Raw genomic sequence first — 21,315 nt, forward strand, 5'->3', positions numbered from 1 at the left:
ACCTGTGATACCTGGTGACGTCACATACAGCCCACGGCGTCACCCGCTGGCAGGTGACACCCACTGACCTCACGTGCCAGGAGCCGCCGTCAGGCGACCGCGTGACACCCAGGGCTGACCGCGTGCCGCCGGGCACGGTGTGTGACGACACAGCGGCCCCGCGGCCCCCGTTACGCCGCAATGACATCACTAGGCCGACCATGACGTCACGCCCCCGCCGCGCTCCCCGCTCCGCCTCGCGGCCCGAGCGCCTCTTGCGCGACGGTCCCTAACGGCCGCGGGCCGTACCATCCCGCCGCCCGGCGGGGGGGGAGCGCCCAGCGAGGCGGCAGAACCGCGCTCCGCAGCGGCGGTCGCTGCCCGCGGGGCCCTCCCGATTCTCCGCGGACGGTGGAACCGACGGGCGGGCGGCGGAGCGGGGCGGGCCGAGCCCCCGGAGCGCGTTTTCCCGGCCGTCTCCCCCGGCCGCGGGGTGGTGCGCGCGGCGGGGCCGGGCGGCGCATGCGCGGCGCGGGGCGGGGCCGGGCGGGCAGCGCGGAGGAGGGAGGCGAGAAAATGGCGTCGACGGGTGAGCGGGGCCGGGGCGGGCCGGGCCCGGGGCGGGGGACGAGAGCGCCGCGCCCGGGGGCCGCTGGGGTCGGGCCGTGCAGGGCCCGTCTCGGCCGTGTCCCCCCGCGCCGCCCGCCGGGGCCTCGCCGGGGCCGCGGGTGTTTCCCCTCAGTGTCCCGGGGGGCAATTGCGGCCTCGCGGTGCTGCGGCCCCGCGGGATTGCCGGAGCTCCGCGCTCCCGGGAGCGCTGTACCGAGCCGGGGCTCCCTCCGCGCCTTCGGCCCTGCCGGGCGGGCGGGCAGCGAACCTGGGGCCCTGGGGTGCCTGGGCTGGGAAGGGAGCTGAAAGCTCATCCCGTGGGCAGGGACGCCTCCCACTGCCCCAGCGTGCTCCGAGCCCGGCCAGCCTGGCCTTGGGCACTGCCAGGCATGGAGCATCCTCTGGGATCTCCATTCCAGCGCCTCCCAGCCAGGAATTCCCTCCCAATATCCCATCCATCCCTGCCCTCTGGCAGTGGGAAGCCATTCCCTGTGCCCTGTCCCTCCATCCCTTGTCCCCAGTCCCTCTCCAGCTCTCCTGGAGCCCCTTCAGGCCCTGCAAGGGGCTCTGAGCTCTCCCTGGAGCCTTCTCCTCTCCCAGCTTTTCCCATAGGGAAGGGAGATGTTCCATCATCTCCATGGCTTCAGATATTTCTGAATGAAACGTCTTTCCACAAGGTCTGCAGCTGGGTACAAATAGTTGGAAACTGAGACTCCCCAGCTCAGTACACCTTTAAAGTACTTGAAAGCCCAGCAGCCCAAGATCTGACTCTTTAAAAAGAAGGAGGATTTTCCTTTTTTCCAGCAAGGAAAATCTCCCAGGCCATGGAGTGTGAGGGAATATCACCAACAGCACCTTGGGGAGCTTGAAAAAGAAAAGTCAGTAAAGGAACATCTGCCAACGGAATTGTCAGGATGGGAGTTAAAAGCACAGCTGTGTTTTCCCTTAATTCATGGAATTGTTCCTCCTGGGAGCTGCTATTTTCAGCCTCTGGTGTGCTCCCGAGCCTTGTGAAATAAAAGGATGAAGATTAATTTCCCCCTGGAAATAAAAGCCAGGAGATGGGTTTAACTAAATGAACCATAATATTATTTTTTATTAATGTTCTATGTTCCTCTAAATCCCAGCAAATTAAAGGGGAGGCATCACCACAGGCAAACTGCAAATTCCACACCTGGAATTAAATCCTACAGAGGGGGAAATGTTGGGTTTAGGTGGGACTGGGGGAGGGCTGTGAGGAGAGGGGTTAATTGATACCCCTGTGTGGAGCTGGAGGCCAAAATGGGGCTGAAAATGGAGAATTAAATGAGGTTTTGGTGGCTGGAGGGTGAGCAGGGAAAAGAGTGGAGTGGTAGGAAAGGGAAGCTGGATGAGTGGGACCAGGCATTAATTAACACTCAGGATTTAACAAAATCATGTGTAAAGTGAAGGGAAAAAAGAAAACTAAACCCAGAACCATGAACTGAACAAGGAAAATGTTCCAGTAGCCCATGTGCCAACCTGAGAGGGAGGTGGGAATGCTGCCAGAGGAGTTTAACAACTTGTGCCTTGTGTCCTGGGAGCAGGGAAAGCTTTGGAGAACTCCAAGTGTCTTCTTTCTGTGTGTGAGGTGTTCTGGGCAAGGTCAGAGGAATGAATAACTGCCAGGAATTCCTGCTGGGATCACAGCAGGGCCATTCCTGCCTGCAGCAGGGATCCAGGGGCTCTGCTCCTGCACAGGAGCAGGAGAAGCTGGGAGCACACCTGGAGGCTGGGCAGGAAGGCTTGAGCAGGGATGGCTGAGGAGCAGGAGGCTGTGCTGGATGGAAGCTGTGTTTTCCAAGGGATTCCTGGGGCTCCGTGGCCTTGGGAATAGTGGGATAATGGCATCACAGCCAGGCAGAATTTGCTTCCTCAAATTCTCCAAGGCAGGAGTTGAACTTGATCCACGTGGGTCTTTCCCACCTTGGGATATTCCACGATTCTGGGAGATGCTTGGATTTCTGTGGTGGTGATGGGAGCAGTGGGAACTCTTCCACACAGGGGTGGCTGGGAACAGCTCCACTGACCCAGCTCCTGGCTGTGGCCTCCCCAGGAGCTTCTGGGCTCATTCCTGATGCCAGGCCTTCTGTGCTCCTGGCAGAGCTGGCATCTCTGGCCAGGCCTGCTGGGAGTGGTGAATTCATCCCTGCTGCAGGCCTTGGGATGGGAGCTGGAGCTGTTGCTGCCTGTGAGGGACCTGGGAGCTGCAGTCGTTTCAAATTTAGCCTCCTAATTGCCATGTGGATTCGTTTCCCATCCCTGCCAGCAAATCAGTTCAGAGCAGGCTTTGCTGCTGGGATTTTCAGGATTTTGATTCTCCTCCCAGTCAGTTGCTGCCATGGATTGAGGATTTGGGGAGGGAATCACTCCCATCTCCCCAGCTCCAGCCCTTCCAGGGGACAAGTGGCTTTCCAGCCATCCATTTGTGTCCTTGAAAGGGAAGAGTGAAGGTGGTGAAACCTTCCAGCCCAGCCCTTTCAGAGCAGGGTGGTGGGTTTGTAAGGCTCACATCCCTGCTTTTCCTTTGTTCCAGCCCAAATCCCCCCCTGCCAGCCCCCTGGGATCCATCCAAGGTGGCAGTTAAATTGAACCGGGGTCATTTGAGATCAAAGTGGCTGCTGCAAACAGCAGGAACAATGAGGGGAAGGGAGGTTTTGTTCCCCTCAAAAAGGAGGACTGAAAATGTGCATTTACCTTCCACCCTTGGGAAGCTGGAATTCCAGTGGTTTATAGTGAGCTGCAGGAGGAAATTCCAGCTGCTGTGCTCTTGGACTCTTTAATTTTATTAAGCCTTTAGCAACGTTTTTATTCTTTTTCTTCTCTTTTTCTTTCAGATTACAGTACCTATAGCCAAGCTGCAGCTCAGCAGGGGTAAGTAGCTTATCCTCCCTGTTTTAAAAAGATGTAATGAAAGTAATCATAATTATGGCTTGGGCTTAACTCAGGTATGTTTGGGAATCCTGAGGGTTTTCCTGGAGCTTTGTATTCCCATAGAATTTCGGCAAGAAACCGTTGGGCTGCATGAAAATTTGTGTGGTGATGCAGATTTGGGGCAAGATTATAAATGTCTTTACATTCATTCCACAGCTACAGCGCCTATGCACCTCAGCCAGCCCAAGGATATGCACAGACCACCCAGGTAAAACATGGGGAGGGGGTGGAATTCCAGCTCAGTCACCTGTTTTCCAGGAAAACTGGAAACTGCGAGCGGCAGCGGCAGAATCTGTGGTTAAAAGTTGTCTTGGAGCTTCTCCCCCAGCCCAAAGTGCTTTGTAAAAGTGGAAATAACCTCAACAATCGCCCTTTTTTGTTAATTTGTTCAATCCTCATCCCAGAAAAGCCAAATTCTTGGTGTGTGTTTGACACCACCACGTTGGTGGGTGTTGTAATCAGAGGTGTAGGAGAGAAAAAAACTGGGGAAAAAAGGGGGGAATTGCCTGTTGGGAAATGGCAGAATTGGACAAAGGAGGAGGAGGGAATCTGCTTTTTCCCTGAGTTTTTATTGGTGTAACTGTTCATACTCTCAGTTGGCTGGACTGCAAAATAATGATGGTCTTTAAGAGATTAACTTAATGCTTATTTTTAACCTTTAGAATCCAAGTTACTACAACCACATTTGTCTGCAAACTCCAAGTATGTTTCCAAAGGTAAATTCTTGTCCTCAAAAAGTGCTGTAGGCTTAATTTTCCTTCCCAAGAGGAGGAAGACAGGCTCAGTGTGGGCTGAAAGGAAGGTGATGGTGACTTTATTTTAAATAAAAGTCTTTGGAGACAACAACTGGAAGAGTTGCTCCCAGTTGTAAGTGAGGTGAAGGTTGGAGCAGGATAAGGGTAGGAACAGGAGGCCTCAGCAACTAAAACCAGCTAATTAAACACCTAACCAGCTAATTAAACCCCTAACCAGCTAATCTCAGCTGTAGGCTCGTGTCCATGGGAAGTTTGCAGCGTTCCCTGCCTCTTGGTGGGGGGATCTCCCAGGGACAGGGGTATGTTCACATGCTCAGGGCTTTCCTGCTCCTGGTTCAGACCTGTGCCCTGAGTTCAGGAAAGCTGAGTATCCCAAAAGGTCCAGAGAAATCTGGATTCTTTCAGAATCTGGAGGTCAAAGCTGTCTCCATGTCACTCCTCGAGCTGTATCCAGAGTTTTATCCTAAGCCAGGAGCTGTTGGAAGCTTGCTGGTGCCTGCAGCATGAGCTGGTAGGGCATGGCTTGGGCAGCTGGTGGCACTGCTGGGCACAGCTGCTCTCTCCTTTCCTCAGTGATTTTCAAGCTGGATTTGGAAACAAAATCAGGGAACGGGTGAGGTGAGAGCTGATCCCTCACTGAACACATAGGCACCGGAATGGGAGCAGCACCACTGGGATACTTTGGGTGTTCCATGGATCCCACCCTTCCATGCCTGCACCAACTTCCATTTTTCAAATTAATGGCTGATGGGCATGAAAAATACTCCGAATAATTTAATTGAAACCTTCCTCAGGTTTCTTTCAGCCAGCACCAAAGCAGTTTGACCCTGAAGTGACTTTTCCTTCGTGCAGTTCCGCCCTCGGAGCGCTCCCATTCCCGTGTTCCAGGTTAAGCCTGGGATGGTGCCTGTGGGTGCTGGTGGTAGCTGTGAGCAGCTGGGAGCTTTCCTGTTTGCTTTCCACAGAGCAGAGGTGTGTGGTGCCAATGTCAAGAGCCTGTCCCTTCAGTCTTGGCAGGGAAAAACCACTCCATAACCTCCTTGCAGAGCTGACCCGGAATTTCCCGCGGCACTTAAACTATCACAGCAGCCTTGGCTTTGAGAGTGCTCAGCAGCTGCAATTCCTGGGGGTCACTTGTGCTCATGGATTGAATCTGTGTCCTTTTGGAGCAGACCTACGGGCAGCAGAGCTACGGGACCTACGGGCAGCCCACCGACGTCAGCTACACACAGCCGCAGACCACGGCCACGTACGGGCAGACGGCCTACGCCACCTCCTACGGGCAGCCCCCCACAGGTGAGAGCCCTGCTGGGCTGGGCTCAGCCTGCACTCTGCTCGGCCTGGGACAGGCCTTAATGTCACCTAGGCCACGGGCAGGGACACCTTCCCCAGGGTGCTGCAAACCCTGGGCAAACTCGCACACTTCAGGGCGTGCGGCAGCCACAGCTGTGGGTGACCCGTGGGACTGCCCTCCCAGGAACAATTCCTGCCCAGTATCCCACCCAGCCCTGCCCTCTGGCCATTCCCTCCCAGGAACAATTCTTCCAGCTTGGCACCAGTCCTCCATGGCCTCCTCTGGACTGGCTCCAGCAGCTCCAGGTCCTTCATGGAATGGTTTTGGCTGGGAGAGACCTTAAAGTTCAGCCAGTGCCACCCCCTACCATGAGCAGGGACACCTGCCACTGTCCCAGGTTGCTCCAAGCCCCACCCAGCCTGGCCTTGGACACTTCCAGGGCTGTGGCAGCCATGCATAAACAGGAATAAATGCACTGTTGAGTTTTCAGGGCAGGGTTTGGGTGCTGTGGGACCAAGCAGGATGTGCTGTGCTCAGAGCAAAGGGAACAGTGTCCCTGGCTGCTCCTCTAGCCCTTCCCTTCCCTGCCAGTCCTGTCACAGGCAGTGACATGTGCCTGTTCTGATCCTGTACCTTCTCCTTCTCATCTTGTTCTTCCCACAGTGGAAGGGGCCAGTCCAGGCTGGACTGTCCTGCTCACTCTTGCATAGAAAATTCTGTCTCATCCTGTGAGAACTTGAGGTCCCCTTTGGTGGGAACCCTTGAGGTGTCACTTGGCTTTAGTGCCAAAATCCTCGAGTGTCAGAGCTCACCCAGGCAGTGACAGCAGGGTTTGGCAAGGCTGCAGTGCTCTTTGCCATCTCCAAACTCTCCCAAATGCCATCTTCATGGATAAAATCCTGACCACCAATATATTTTAGGTGAGTCCAGCCCCATTTCCTAAAGGATAAACAGCATCCTGCCCTGCACCTTTGCATGCCCCATGGTGGTTTTGGATTTCCAGAGAGATTCTTGTTCCTTAATGCTCCATAAACTCTCCCAACGTGTTCTTGGAGCTGGAATTTCCTCCAGACGAGTGTCTTAATGTTTAAAACTATTGAGACAATGTTTAATTCATGTATATTCATGTTTATTTAATGTATGTTTGGGTTGAATATTCAGGAGTTTTAGGAAGCAGATTTTCCTCCCAGTGATTCCTTGGGTGCCGTGTCCTGCACATTCCTGGGAGAGACATTATAAACATTTTGTAGTTGGAATTAAACACTTCCCAAAGCAAGGGAATTCCAGGACAGACAGACACTGGGATATCTGGCTATAGAGGCCATTGAGGAATTCTTCACAGGGAGGAGCTGGAAAGAAAATATTAACCAGAATGAAAATATTTACCATCTTTACATGGGTCAGGAAAATTCCTGCTCGTGAGATCCATATCCATTGGCCAGTGTCACTGGGGGTTATCTACAGGGCTTTTTCCTTTCATTTAAGACTGCCTAGAGAAAAATTGGCAGCAAAAAATGATTTGTGAACTTCCAAAATTCCTTTCTTAGAAATATTTACGTCCCTGTGTCTCCTGTGGCCTCCAGTCCCACAGGGGTCACAGGAAACTGCTCTGTTTATGTTTTTCCTTCTCCCTTAAGAGGAGATTTGCTGGAATAATAATAATAATATCAGGCTTTTTTTCTTTCTGCACAGCTGCATTTTTTTTTTTTTGGTAGACCAAAAAAAAGCTTCATTTTCTTTTCATCCATGAAAAAACCACCAACTTAGAAAGTGGTCAAGCAAGAGATCCTATCAGCCCACAGAGCTGGGCTGTGGCAGCTCTGGGCACAGAGCCAGGCTGGATTTATCCTTCCTCCACCTGCCTCTCCTTGAGGAGCCAGAGCTGTGGAAAGGAGACTGCAGCCTCTCTCTCTCCCTCCCTCCCTGCCTTTCATGCTCAATAAACCCCTGGGCCAGACATTGTCATGCCCTGAGACACGTGCAGTTCTTACAGTTGGATCCCAATCCTGTTTTCCTGTGAATCACCTTTTTGTACTGCAGTTCCTTAAAGCAGGTTTTTTTTGCTGCTTGAGCAGGCTGGGGTTTAGGTGAAGTGTTATTGAGGTCAAGGAAATCCAAGGATGCAGCCTCTCAGGATGGGTGGGAATGGCAAGGATGGATTTTTCCTTGCCCAGCCTCCAGGAAAGGATTGCCACCTCCTTCCCTCCCTGGGGCTGTAGGAAAAGGTGTCTTGGAGCCACCCAGTCACTTTGTTCCAGAGAAAAAAGGATTTGGGAGCAGCTCCCTCAGGTTAGGGATCACTGGGCACTCTCAGACCTGTGGCTCATTAATCAGTGCAGGGTGTTAGCAGGAATTACAGGAGTAAATAAATAAAGAGCATTTTGGTGTCCAGGCGTGGATCTCTTGGAAGTGGGAATTGCTCTCTAAACCCTGCTTCCTTTTACCTGGGAAATTTGGGGTATGAATATTGAAATTTCTAAAGGATTTGGAATCAGTGAACACACAGCTGCCATAACAGCCCCAAAATATCCCAAAACAGGCTGGAGAGAGAGTCAGCTCTGCACCTTCTCCAGCCCCTCACTGCTGGGATAGACACAAGCCAAGCAGGAGGCTTCTCTTCCTGAAGAAATCTCTCTGGAAAGAAGAAATCTCTCTGAATCCAGCCTTTTCCAGTTGATATTCTCTGTGGGTCAAATCCTGCAAGCTTCTCCACCACTGGAGAATTCCTAGCCTTCAGTAAGGGTTTTTTTTTTTTAGGGGAATTTAGGCACTTTAAGCAGATTATTATTCCTTTTGTCACCTTTTCTTTTCACCAGCTTTTCTGCTTTGTCAACTTTTACCTTCCTAGCTGGGAGGGGAGGAGAGAGAAATGGTGTCATAGAAATGCCACCCTCAAAACAACAGCTCTTGAGGGTTCCCACAGTGTCTAAACTGGGCTTGATTTGTGATTTAGACCAGTGGGATGGGAAATCACTGCCTTTCCTTTGGGACAAACCCTTCCTGCTGAGCACTCTGTTCCACGAGGGAAATGCTCCATCTAGAGCTGAAGCTTTAGAATTCAACTTTATTTTTTTTTTTTTCCCCTCTCTTTTATCCTTCTGCCTATGTAGAGCCAGCAAAGCTTTTTGCTCCCAGTAAGAGCACTGGGAAAGGGGGCCCAGCTGTGGAAGGAGCACCCTGGGGCTCCAAATCCAAGAGGAACAGCCCAGGGCAGGGCTCTGGCTGCAGCACAGGGGCTGCAGGCTGTACTTAGCCTTTTTTAGTGTGTGGTCAGGCTTTGGCCAGTGAAAATAAGGGTTTATTTAACTCCTGGGATTGGTGCTCCCTGTGGAATTGCTGTCTAGCCTCACATTTAAGTGTTTGGGCTGCTCAAATTTGTCCAAGGCCTTAAAAATCCTCCCGTTGGGCATCATCCCCTTCACCCTTCTCAGCAACACTTCTCAGAGAACAGCAGACAGGAATAATAACCATTAAAACTGATTTTCTGGTGATTCCTGCAAGTTATTTCCCAGTGGGAGTCCAGTTTACATTCCCAGCTTGGCAGTGCCCTGGGATGGGGTTGGGGCCAGGATAGAAGAGGGAGGGGTGGGCAGAGGGTCCAGGCTGGCCTTGTGTCTTCACCAGACTCCTGAGGGCCACCAGAAATCTGAACTTTGGGAGTGTTTTTAATGAATTTGCTGTGCAAACTTCCTGCCCTCCTCCTGTTCCTCTTTCCTGCTGCCCTGGTGTGGTGGCAGCAGTGGAGCTGTGGCAGTGCCACGGTGCTCTGTGAGGGCACACCGTGTTCTGCTGCTGCAAGTGCTGTTTGCTTTGCAAATGAGGCAGTTGGAATTAAATGCTGCAGCCCAATTTGCCTAAAGGAAATGTGTCACAAGCCTCCCGTGTTTATTAAAAACCAAAAGTGATGGAGAAGCTGTTGCCTGCACTGATACCAGCCATGAGAGCATTTGGCTGCTCTTTTTTTTCTTTTTTTTTTTAATGTTTAACAACATTTTTATTGCTGTTTTTCCATCTAAATCTCATACTCTTAATTGAAAACTTGCTAGAAAGGTTGTTAGGAGCACAAGGAGCACAAACCCAGTGTGTTAATGCCAGTTCAGCTTTGTGACAAGGCAAATGCCACTATATTATACAGGAGCTGTTTGGGGATCTTGGATATTGTAAGACTGTTGAAAAGGAACTCTGTGAGCTCTCAGCTTTTTCCCTAAACAGAACTGAAATTCTGAGAAAAGGGAAGGTACACAAAACATCAGGAGCTGCCTGATGTGTCTCTTTTGACCTTTTTCTCATGTGAAAGCAAATGGAAAGTGCTTTTCTTTTGTTTCCAGCTTTACTGATTTAAAATAAACCTTCAGAAATGCCTCTGAAAGACTTCCCAGGCCAGGTTTTGTGCCTTTATTTCTCAGAAAAGCTAAAAGGATGGGACTGTACTTGCTAAATCAGTTGGATTTATTTTATTTTGGAGCTCAGGGGGGTTTGTTGCCCTCCCTTTGTTGAAGAGATGCTCCATGTCTCAGCTTGCCCTGCCTGAGCTCTGGTTGCTGTAAACAATCCTGAGTGCTGATCCAGGGGTGGCTTCCAGAAAGCTCCTGGGAGTGGGATTTTGGGATGCTGAGGGGCTGGAGGCTGAGGCTTCCCAAGGTAGGGGGTTCTGTGAGGAAGGCAAAGGGGCAGTGTGGAGTAACTGATGATTTTTGGGTTGTCTGAGGGGGTTTTGTGGTGGTAAAACTGCGTCTGAGTCCCAGGAGTCCACAAGGGCCAGAGTCTGAGATATTTGGGAATTCAGAATAAGGGGGAATGGCTTATGGTTAGGTGGGATACTGGGACGCTGAGGAGGTGACCCAGAGCAGCTGTGGCTGCCCCTGGCAGTGCCCAAGGCCAGGTTGGACAGGGCTCGGAGCACCCTGGGACGGCGGGAGGTGTCCCATGGCAGGGGCACGGAGAGAGACGAGCCCTAAGCTGCCCCGCAGCCCGTCCCGCGCTGGAATCGCCGTGGGGCTGAGCTGTGCTGTGTTGCAGGTTACAGCGCCCCGACTGCCCCCCCTGCCTACAGCCAGCCCGTGCAGGGCTACGGCAGCGCCGCCTACGACACCAACACGGCCACGGTCACCAGCAGCCAGAGCTCGTACGCCGCCCCCGCCGCCTACGGCAGCCAGCCCGCCTACCCGGCCTACGGGCAGCAGCCGGCCCCGGCCGCGCCCGCCAGGTACCGCCCTCCTCACCAGCACCATCCTCATCTTCCTCGCCCTCCTCACCAGCACCATCCCTTCTCCTCCTCCTCCTCACCATCCTCATCTTCCTGATCCTTCTCCTCCTCCCCATCCTCCTCTTCCTCATCCTTCTCCTCCTCTCCTCACCATCCTCATCTTCCTGATCCTTCTCCTCCTCCCCATCCTCCTCTTCCTCATCCTTCTCCTCCTCTCCTCACCATCCTCATCTTCCTGATCCTTCTCCTCCTCCCCATCCTCCTCTTCCTCATCCTTCTCCTCCTCTCCTCACCATCCTCATCTTCCTGATCCTTCTCCTCCTCCCCATCCTCCTCTTCCTCATCCTTCTCCTCCTCTCCTCACCATCCTCATCTTCCTGATCCTTCTCCTCCTCACCATCCTCCTCATGATCAGCACCATCCTCATCCTCCTCCTCATTGGGCCCATCTTTATCCTGCTCCTTCTCACCATCCTCCTCATCAGCACCATCCTTATCCTTCTCCTCCTCACCATCCTCATCCTCCTCATCGGCATCATCCTCCTCTTTCTCCTTCTTTCTCCTTCTTTCCCTTCTTCTCCTTTTCCTGTCTCTTCCTCTTTCTCCTTCGTCTTTTCTTCTTCCTCCTTTTCCTTCTCTTCTTCCTCCTTCTTCTCATCCTTTTTCTCCACCTCTTCCTCATCTTGCTCCCCTCCTCCTCATCACCATCCTCATCATCCTCTTCCTTCTTCTTTCTCTTTGTCCTTCTTCTGTCTCTTCTTCCCTCTCCATCTCTTCTTCCTCCTTCTTCTCCTCATCCTTCTCCTCCACTCCCTCCTTATCCTTTTCTTCCTCCTCCTCCTTTTTTTCTTCTCCTCCTTCTCTTCTTCCTACTTGTTCTCCTCTTGTTCCTCCTCCTTTTTCTTCTCTTGTTCTTCACTTCTTTTTCTCCTCATCCTTCTCCTCCGTGTCCTCATCCTTCTCTTCCTCCCACTCCTCCTCCTTCTCTTCTTTCTCCTTCTCCTCCTCTTCTTCCTCCTACTCCTCCTCCTTCCCTTCCTTCTCCATCTCCCATTACTCCTCTTCCTCCTCCTCCTTCCCTACTTCCTCCTCCTTCTTTGCTTCTTCCTCCGTCTCCTCCTCCTCCTGCTCTTCCTTCTTCTCCTTCTTCATCATCTCTAGTTACTCCTTCCTTCTCCTCATTCCCCATCTCTTCATCCTTCTGTTTCTTTTCTTCCTTCTCCTCCTCATTCTTCTCCTCCTCATTCCCCATCTCTTCATCCTTCTTTCTCTTCTTCCTTCTCCTTCTCCTCACTCTCCTCCTCATTCCCCTTCTCCTCCTCCTTCTCCTCCTTCTCTTCTTCCCGCTCCTTCTCCTCCTCCTCCTCCTCCTCCTCCCCTTTCTCCCCGGGCTGCCAGGGCTGTGGCAGCCCCTCCTCCCTGGAGCAGCGTGGGAGGGCTGTGCTGTGCTCCAGCCCGTGAGTCAGCGCCATTCCTGCAGGACCAGGAGCCACCACGCAGCCACATCAGGCTCTGGGCTCTTGGGCTGAGCAGAGGGCTGAGTCCTGTCTGCTCCCAGTCCCGGGGTCAGGCAGGATGCTGGGTGGATGCACAGGCTGCAAAACATTTCCTCTTTAAATCTCAGCCCTCAGGGCACTGCCTGTCAGCTATTGAGTTGAATTGTTTGCTCAGAGGATATGAAGAGTTTAGAATACATAATGGAAACTTGTTTGGAAGTGAGTAAAAGCTGGGTTATTCCCTTACCTGGTGTCTGTAGCAAGCACTGTGGGAAGGAAAGGCAGAGCCTGGCACGGCTCTGACAGGTTACACTTTAAAGGGATGTAAATTTGCTGGATGAATCCTGACACTGTATAATTTTTCCCAGCTTCTACAGCAAAAGCAGCTTCACTCTTTTTACTCCACTCTGAGAAACAAATAGAAATTAAAGACTCATAGAATCCTTGGAGTTAGAAAAGCCCTCTGAGATCGTGGAGGCCACCACCAACCCTCTCCCCAAGTGCCACATTCACACGGCTTGTAAACTTTGGGGCAAACAGAAGGGGATGTGTGAATCACATGCAAAGGGTTCTCAAATTTCAAGCCTTCAGAGTTAATTCTAAATACACAATTGTGAGTGGTTTGGGTTGGAGGGGACCTTTAAAGGTCACCCAGTCCAAACCCAGCATCCTTCCTCCTCTGTGGGATCACTGGGGATAACGTGTATGAAGCAAAATCTGCCTGAGCTGGATTCTGAACCAAACAATGGGGCATTTCACTGCCTGCCCTGCTGCCTGCTTCAGCTCCTGCTTCCCCAGGGCTCTGCAGGAGCAGCCTTGCTGGCATTCCACATCCTCCACTCAGCCCCACAGCCCAAGTCTGAGCCCCGTGGCTTTGGGATGAACAGGAGCTCTGGTGTTCTGTGCTCCCTGTTCAGGACCCTGCCTGGGCCTTTCCTGGAGTGTGCAAATACCCAGGCAGTGAGTGTAAAATTGTGTTTAATACCTATTTATTGCCTGCTGCCAGAGTGGCTGTCACCAATCAAGGCCAGCTTTAGTGCTGCCCAAAAAAGAGCTCATAACCCTCAGTCCTGCAGGGTCTGAGCCCTTTGCTGCTGCCAGCTGTGGGGCTGGGCACCAATGTTCCATATTTCTCCCCAGACCCCAGGATGGCAGCAAACCAGCAGAGACCAGCCAGCCTCAGTCCAGCACGACAGGCTACAGCCAGCCCAGCCTGGGCTACGGGCAGAGCAACTACAGCTACCCCCAGGTGCCTGCCAGCTACCCCATGCAGCCTGTCACTGCTCCACCCTCCTACCCTCCAACCAGGTAATGCTTGCCAGTGCCCGGGTTAGGGGTCTTTGCGGGGGGATTTTATGGAAAAGGAGCTTGGTGGCCTGGGAGGAGGAGCTGTGCGTCTTGTAGTTGTTGTGGTGGGCATGGGGAAGCTGTGGCTGAGTGTGGAAGTGTCTCTGCATGTGCACATCTGAGAAGGAGAATGATGACAAATGGGTTTAAGACATTTTCTCCTTTTTTTAAATTTTAATACTTGAGAATTTGAAGAGTTTTCCTAGAGTGACCTTTTGCTGCCTCCTTCCACATACAGCTTAGCCCAGGAGCTCCCTTATCCCTTCAGGTGTCTTTAATGTGGCTTCTAAAACGTTCACTTTGAAATTCTCAAAGCCCCAGCTGCATGAGAGGAGCTGCTTTTATCCAGGACCTGTTACCTCCATTACCACTGAGTTTTGCCCTGGCACTTGTTCCTTTTCCTAGAGGTGAATAAACTGGGATTGACCACGTGATTTTTGCTTTCACAGCCCTCAAGACTGGCCTCCATAGCATGACTTCAGCTTTTAAAGTGATTTCCAGCACTAAATACAGCCTCTAATTGCATTGCCTTCCAGCATGAGCCACTCCATGCACGCTGCCAGGGAATTGCCTCATCATCCCACCTTTCCCAATGCTTTTCTCTTCCAGCTATTCCTCCACACAGCCAAGCAGTTACGATCAGAGCACTTACTCCCAGCAGAGCAGCTACGGGCAGCAGAGCTCCTATGGCCAGCAGACCAGTTATGGCCAGCAAAGCAGCTATGGCCAGCAGCCACCTCCCACCAGTTACCCACCTCCCACCGGATCCTACAGCCAGGCCCCCAGCCAGTACAGCCAGCAGAGCAGCAGCTACGGCCAGCAGAGTGAGTGGGAGCCCTGGGAAGGAGCCCTGGCCTTAGTTTGGATCTAGAACTCAGAGATGGGTTGAAGGGAGAGGGGGTTGGAGCTGGGGTTTGGCCTTTCTTGGTGAAAAATGGCATCTCTGGAGGCAGTGGTGGGTTGGGATGGGGAAAGGGAAAGTTCCTCACCTCAGGGGAAAGGTGGGAGCACAGAGGCACAAAATATTTGTGGGGAGGAGTTGAGGGGGCTCAGCCAGGAGAAAAGGAGGCTCGGGGGGGACCTTGGATATTGGGAACAGTTCTTCATGTTGGTCAGGCCCTGGGCAGTGGTGGATCCCCATCCCTGGAGGGGTTTAACAGCCACATGGATGTGGCACTCGGGGGCACGGCGCAGCGGTGGCCTTGGCTGGGGAGCAGCTGAAATAAATGCCCTCAGAGGGATTTTCCCAAGCTGAACAACTGCAGCGTGGCTGGAGCTGAGGGCAGGGGAAGGGGCTGCCTCTCCCTGACCTGTGTGCACCCTTCCCCAGGCTCGTTCCGCCAGGACCATCCCAGCAGCATGAACATGTACGGGCAGGAATCCGGAGGCTTCTCTGGCCCCGGGGAGAGCCGGAATCTGAGCGGCCCCGATAGCCGGGGCAGGGGACGAGGGGGATATGAGCGTGGAGGCATGAGCAGAGGTGGGCGGGGAGGAGGACGCGGTGGAATGGGGTAAGAGCAAAGCTTTTCTCCTTTTCTCTAATTCTGGTTTACCCATAGGATTTGAAACGCAAAAGAAGGGACTGAAAGGTTGACGTTCCCAGCTGTGTTTCCATGGAGGACGTGTCTGTGTAGCAGCATTGCTTGTCATCCATGGAAACATTATCCTAAGGGAAATAGGAGCAGGACGGTTGGTTTGTCCTGCAGCGGGTTGGGCCCCCAGGGAGGGGGAAGTTGGGGGTGATGCTGGCCCTGGCACTTTCAGCTCCCTTCGTGGTCACCCAGAGGTGCAGTCCTCTGTGGGGTTTAACAGTAACTCAGGGTGGAACACACACAAACCTCCCACCAGCTCCAGGGGATGCTCCCTGTGCCTCAGGAGTGGGGATTTTGGCAGGGCAGGAGCCTTGTGTCAGCCTCCTCCCACGGAGCCTGCGAGCTCGGAGTGCCACGTGGAGAAGGAGCCCGAGGACGGAGAGAAAGAAGTGCTCTGGCTCCCAGGTCTGCTCCTCCTCGGAGCATTCAGGTGCTCTGAATCAGTTTGGCCATTTCACCTGATGGCACAACCTGGTTTGGTGCCACCTGTGCCTTCAGGTGTGTCCCCATCCGTGGAGGTCGCTCTGATGAAGACGAGGGAGGAGAACTAATCCCAAAGGCTTCTCCGAGAGAGAATTCACAGCTTTGTGTGTGTTCCATCCCCTCACCCTGTTGCTCAGAGCTATGCAGAGTGTCCCCAGGTGTGGCACAGGCCACGCCGTGCCCACCCCGGTGCTGGCAGGGGAGCTATAATGGCAGCTGCCCTCCAGAGGCCACTTCTTTTGTGGCACAGCCCGGTGACAACCCCAGTTTGGCAGTGGATGGCCCCATTCTGCATAGCTGTGTTGCAGCCCATTGACGTGGCATGAAATCTTTATCAGAGAAATCCAAGAAAGAATGGAAAGGGCTGGTTTGTGTGGGAACACATCCAGCTTGGAATTGGCACGGGTGGAACAGAGTTCCAGGGATCTGCATAAAGATTTCAGCCGTGCTGTATTGATCTCTTAACGATGAAAGTAGATGTAGACACCTGAAATGTCTATCATCACATCTTCAAATTTCTAGCCCCTTCCAAGCTTCTCATTGCCCAAGATTTGTCACCTGTCTCTGATCTCACACCTTAATCCCAGCTCAAATTTGCCTCCCGAGCGATTTCCCACCTGGCCAGACCCTTACAAAGGGTCCCCCCTGTCCCAGCCTTATGGACGTAGAGTTTGTGATGTCCATAGCACAGGTGGCTTCAGGGGACACCCAGGGCAGGTAGGGGAACTCGGCCCACCTTAGCATGCTGTGGTGATGGATTTCAGTGTCTCCAGCAGGTAAGGAGCTCGATGTTATTAACATGCCCTTTTTCATTGCCTCGATGATTTGATATTTTTATGAAAATGGAAAACTTTTTAACATGCTTTGTCGCATTTATATGCTACAGGTTACAAAGTGAGAGCCTTGTAAACACCTCAATACTTAAAAAGTACCCGTACTCAGTACTCAGCCGGCAGCATAATGAAAAGTGGGACTAGACACGGTGTCCATATGGAGAGGAAAAATATACATAGAATATTTTTAACCCAATGTATTGATTGTATAAACGGAATCCTTCTGTAACTTTGGTAACTGCATACTTGTTGTTTGGTAATAAAACCAGAGGAGGGTATACTACTACTTTAGAATTGTGTAACGTTAAAGAAAAAAAAAAGTGTAAAAATCGTATGTTTAAAAAGAGAGACGTTACGTAAATGGTGTGTACTTTAACGAGAGGAGGCAAAGCTGCATGCAACAGCTCAAAATTCTGTATTGATTTTTTTTTTCCCCAGTATTAGAGGTGCAATACTTGCTAGAAAAATTCACGGTGCTCTCCCTCCTCTGCTCGGCTCCTTCCAAACTACTTGCTCAAAAAAGAGCAAGAAACAGCCCAAATCCTTTCTCAAGGTGGCATTTTCCTACTTCACCACCACGCTCCAAAGCAGTTTTAGCTGTGAATGCTTCAGCCGAAGCTTTTGGTGAAAGCTGCGGCCCTGTTTGCATTGGCACCTGCCCAAAAGTGAGTGTGTCCACAAAGCTGCACCCCAGGCCTTGGAGCCCCCGCTGTACTCTGTAAGTTCTCCCTCCAGAGAGTTGTTAAATTCAGTAGTGACCTGAATGTATGGCTTTATTTTGAGGGTTTTAGGGGCGATGTCAGCTGAACTGTGTTGTAGGTCTCGCGTGTGGTTTGTCTCCTTTTACGCTGTTAAATGTCAGGGACCCGCGGGCCCGCGCTGCCACAGGCTGAGGGTGCACCTTGGTGGACACACTGAGGGGAGGGAGTTGACCACTGAAACACCCCCAAATTGCTCTTCAACAACAACAACAACAAAAAACACCACCTTGATTACAAACAACCCCCATTTCTCAGCCAAGTATTGCACTGATGATACCCGAGTAATAACGCCAGGGCACCGACAGCAAAGCGGTGCCTCAAACCACACCAAGGTTGCTTTATATGTAAAGAAAATTTGAGCGAGCTGCCCTGAAGAAAGGCCTAGTGCCGAGATGAGAGAGAGACAGAGAGATGTTTGGAGATGTTTAGCCAGTGCCCTTCTCCCCTGTGAGCCGCAGAGGCTCAGAGCGGTGCTGGCTTTGTAAAGGGAAAGGCCTTCATTTCTTCGTTTATCCCCCCAGCAGCGCTGGAGAGCGAGGTGGCTTCAATAAGCCTGGTGGTAAGTTTTTGAGCATTACAATGGATAGTGTTAAAAAAAAAAAAAAAAAATTGCAGTCAGTTTTTTTTTTTAGCACAAAGTGTAATTTTTTATTCGTTTAAGTGGTTTAAAAATGACAATGTGCAACCAGACTGTAATGGGTACTGCCGGCGATGCCCAGGGGTATGCGGACACAGTGGAAGAGTTGAGCAACCACTCCTGTAATTTTGGGGAAAAGAAATGGTTTGGATGTAATAAATATTTTTTTTTAATATATATAGATATATTAAGTAACTTTTATTAATGAACTTAAAAACTGATTGGCTTGGTAAAACCTTTTAAAAAATCAGCGTTAATAGTGGTTAACAGTTTGAAACCTGCTAAAAAAAAATCAGTGTAATAGTGGTTAACGGTTTGAAAGCTGCTAAAAAAACAGTGTAATAGTGGTTATTGGTTGGAAAAAATGCTTAAAACCAGTGTAATAGTGGTTTTTGGTTGGAAGAAGTGCTAAAAGAGCCACCTGATGGCCCAGTAAGGTGCAGTGCTGCTGCTTGTGCAGCGCAGGTCGTAGCTAGTGTTGTGTGTGTCGGTTCTCCAGCCCGCAGGGCCCCCACTAACACCCTTCCCTATGCTTCTCTCCCGCCTGGCAGGACACATGGAGGAAGGACCTGACCTGGATTTAGGTAATTCCCACCAAACTCTCTCCCGAGGTTGTGAAACAGACGTTTGTGTCCTCGCTCCGAGGGCTGCGGCCACCACAGTGTCACCCCACCACCACTTCCAGCCTTTCTGGCTGTTCCCATCATTTCTTCGTTCCCAAACAGCTGGAAAACCAGTAGTTGGAAGATGCTCCCCCTTCTCTGCAGGAATTCGGGGGGTTAGGGGCTGCTCTGGAACTCTTCCAGGGAGCCTGCAACCCCCCCAGAGCCTCATCCATGGCTTGTCCCTTCCTGTCACACAGGCGTGTCTGGAAGTTCTGCGTCAGCCTTCCAGCATCGGAAAAGGGGGGTGGATGTCCTTGTGTGGGAGCCCAGGGGCCACCAAGGTCTTCCTCATCTTTCCTCTGGGATGTGTCCTGAAATAACCTGGGGGTTCTTCCCACGTGGGTGGGTGTGGGCTCTGTCTGGCCGTGGCACTCAGGAGGTGAGGGAGGGGACAGTCTCCTCCCTTGGGCCCAGGTTTCCTGTCACTCCCAGAGGGCAAAGCTGCAGCCATGGAGGGGATGAGGGGATGGAAAGAACTCGGCCGTGGGGTATCCCTGCCCTTCCTCTGACCCCGGGAATTGTCTCCTAGGCCCCCCTATGGACCCGGAGGAGGACTCGGACAGCACTGCAGTCTATGTGCAGGGACTCAATGATAATGTGACCCTGGAGGATCTGGCAGATTTCTTCAAACAGTGCGGTGTTGTCAAGGTGAGGGCACACCAGTGACCCCCCACTGGCAGGGGGAAAAGGGTCACCCACCTCCTCCTCTTCCTCCTCCTCCCTGCCCCTTGCTCACATCCTTCTGGCTGCTCATGTCCAGGCTCTGGGAGAGCCCTGGCAGTGCTGTTTAGGGCCTGTCCCTTCATTTTTGGGGTGTCTGGGCAGTTGCTGCCATCCATGGTAGGCCTAGGATCACTTTCTTCTGTCCTGGAGTCCCTGGAATGAGCTTCTGCTGGAAAGCAGAACAGAGTAGATCCCCGCTGGCTGTGGGGAGACAGGACTGGGGTGACATTGCACTGTCCCTTAGATGAACAAGAGGACGGGGCAGCCCATGATAAACCTCTACATCGACAAGGAAACGGGCAAGCCCAAGGGTGACGCCACCGTGTCCTACGATGACCCGTCCACTGCCAAAACAGCCGTGGAATGGTTCGATGGTGAGTGCTGGGGGACGTTTTGGGGTGGAATTCCAAAAACTCCCCAGCGTGGGAAGCACGTGGGTGCAGGTGTGTGACTCGGGATTCACCGATGTTCCTGCCATTGTGTCCCTCCCAGGGAAGGATTTCCAGGGGAGCAAGCTGAAGGTGACCCTGGCACGGAAGAAGGGCCCGATGAACAGCCTGAGGGGCGGGATGCCCCCCCGGGAGCAGCGGGGAATGCCCCCACCCCTCCGTGGAGGTACCGTGCAGCCCCCTCGAGCTGCTGCCTGTCCTTCCCGAGGCTCCCAGCACTAACAGGGCTCCTTCTGCAGGTCCAGGGGGACCCGGTGGCCCAGGGGGCCCCAGCGGGCCCAGCGGCCCCATGGGCAGGATGGGGGGCCGAGGTGGAGACAGGGGTGGCTTCTCCTCGAGAGGACCGCGGGGATCCCGGGGAAACCCATCCGGAGGGAGCGTCCAGCACCGCGCCGGAGACTGGCAGTGCCCCAACCCGTGAGTACCCCACAGCCTGTGCCACAGCCTCTGCCGAGAGTATCCCAGCAGCTGGCCAGGGCAGCGAGGCCTTTCCCAAAATCACTTGCTGGGCATTCCCAGGAAGCAGCTTCCAGCTGGTGCAGAGGGAGGGATGGGGTCACTCCGGGGGGCTGTGGGTGAACCACAGCTCCAGCGGGCAGCCAGACCCCCAGCCACTGTGGGAGCTGTGCCCCACGTCCTGCCCTTGTGTCCCCTCTCCACGTGCTCTCCTGCTCGTGCTTCCCAATGTCACCCCAGCTGGAATGCTGTCCCACTCTGGGCTAACTGGAATTTGTACCCAGGGGCTGCGGAAACCAGAACTTTGCCTGGAGAACAGAGTGCAACCAGTGCAAGGCGCCCAAACCGGAGGGGTTCCTCCCGCCCCCCTTCCCTCCTCCAGGTACGTTTGGGGGTTCACAGCCCCACTTCCCAGCAGGACACCCCAGGCCTGGCCTCAGGTTCCTTGGGGAATGGCTGGATCAGCTCCAGGAGCTGCCAGGCCTTCGTCCCTCCGTGAGCCATGACATAGAGACTGGGATTTCTCCGTGCCTCCTGGATTTGGGGCGCTGTCAGCAGCACCCCGACTCCCCAGGGCACTGCTGAAGCCTTCATGAACCCCGCAATCCCCTCGGGTACCCAGCAGCTCCCAGCCCTTCTCCTGCTGCTCCTGCCGGAGCTGGACGCGCTGGGCTGGTGGGGTGGGGAACGCGGGAGCGGGATGTGCTCCCTTGGGCTCACTCCCAGGGTCTCCTCCCGCAGGCGGTGACCGCGGCCGAGGCGGCCCCGGGGGGATGCGGGGCGGGCGCGGCGGGGGCCTCATGGACCGAGGCGGGCCCGGAGGGATGTTCCGAGGCGGCCGTGGCGGAGACCGAGGGGGATTCCGCGGTGGCCGGGGCATGGACCGAGGCGGCTACGGAGGAGGCGGCCGGAGAGGAGGAGGAGGCGGCGGCCCCGGGGGACCCCCCGGACCCCTCATGGAGCAGATGGGAGGAGGAGGAGGGAGAGGACGGCGCGGAGGGCCGGGAAAGATGGACAAGTATGGATGGAGGGCGGGGCAGGGAGTGATGGGAGGGGACACTGGGGCGGGGGGCTGGGGG

The 21,315-nt window shown here is 53.3% G+C and overlaps 1 protein-coding gene across 5 annotated transcripts in view; it reads left to right on the forward strand.

Moving 5' to 3' along the window:
* Nucleotides 1-426: 426 nt before the first annotated feature.
* The window catches only part of EWSR1 (EWS RNA binding protein 1), a 21,471-nt gene continuing 582 nt past the window's right edge, over nucleotides 427-21,315 (forward strand). The window contains exons 1-17 of one of the 5 annotated variants that reach the window (XM_041420423.1): nucleotides 428-568; nucleotides 3,444-3,480; nucleotides 3,697-3,748; nucleotides 4,203-4,256; nucleotides 5,468-5,591; nucleotides 10,609-10,795; nucleotides 13,431-13,598; nucleotides 14,247-14,461; nucleotides 14,968-15,148; nucleotides 17,828-17,865; nucleotides 18,495-18,527; nucleotides 19,138-19,256; nucleotides 19,576-19,705; nucleotides 19,824-19,946; nucleotides 20,020-20,197; nucleotides 20,521-20,618; nucleotides 20,978-21,254. In XM_041420423.1, the coding sequence (XP_041276357.1) occupies nucleotides 502-568; nucleotides 3,444-3,480; nucleotides 3,697-3,748; nucleotides 4,203-4,256; nucleotides 5,468-5,591; nucleotides 10,609-10,795; nucleotides 13,431-13,598; nucleotides 14,247-14,461; nucleotides 14,968-15,148; nucleotides 17,828-17,865; nucleotides 18,495-18,527; nucleotides 19,138-19,256; nucleotides 19,576-19,705; nucleotides 19,824-19,946; nucleotides 20,020-20,197; nucleotides 20,521-20,618; nucleotides 20,978-21,254 (2,081 nt within the window). In that variant the 5' untranslated portion in view covers nucleotides 428-501. Of the gene's footprint in view, nucleotides 569-3,443; nucleotides 3,481-3,696; nucleotides 3,749-4,202; nucleotides 4,257-5,467; nucleotides 5,592-10,608; nucleotides 10,796-13,430; nucleotides 13,599-14,246; nucleotides 14,462-14,967; nucleotides 15,149-16,598; nucleotides 16,827-17,827; nucleotides 17,866-18,494; nucleotides 18,528-19,137; nucleotides 19,257-19,575; nucleotides 19,706-19,823; nucleotides 19,947-20,019; nucleotides 20,198-20,520; nucleotides 20,619-20,977; nucleotides 21,255-21,315 lie in introns of those variants that run through there. The other 4 variants (XM_041420424.1, XM_041420425.1, XM_041420426.1 and 1 more) reach the window with 4 other exon arrangements.

This window comes from Onychostruthus taczanowskii, unplaced genomic scaffold, assembly GCF_017590055.1.
Source record: "Onychostruthus taczanowskii isolate IOZ18803 unplaced genomic scaffold, ASM1759005v1 scaffold64, whole genome shotgun sequence".
NCBI classification, from domain to species: Eukaryota; Metazoa; Chordata; class Aves; order Passeriformes; family Passeridae; genus Onychostruthus; species Onychostruthus taczanowskii.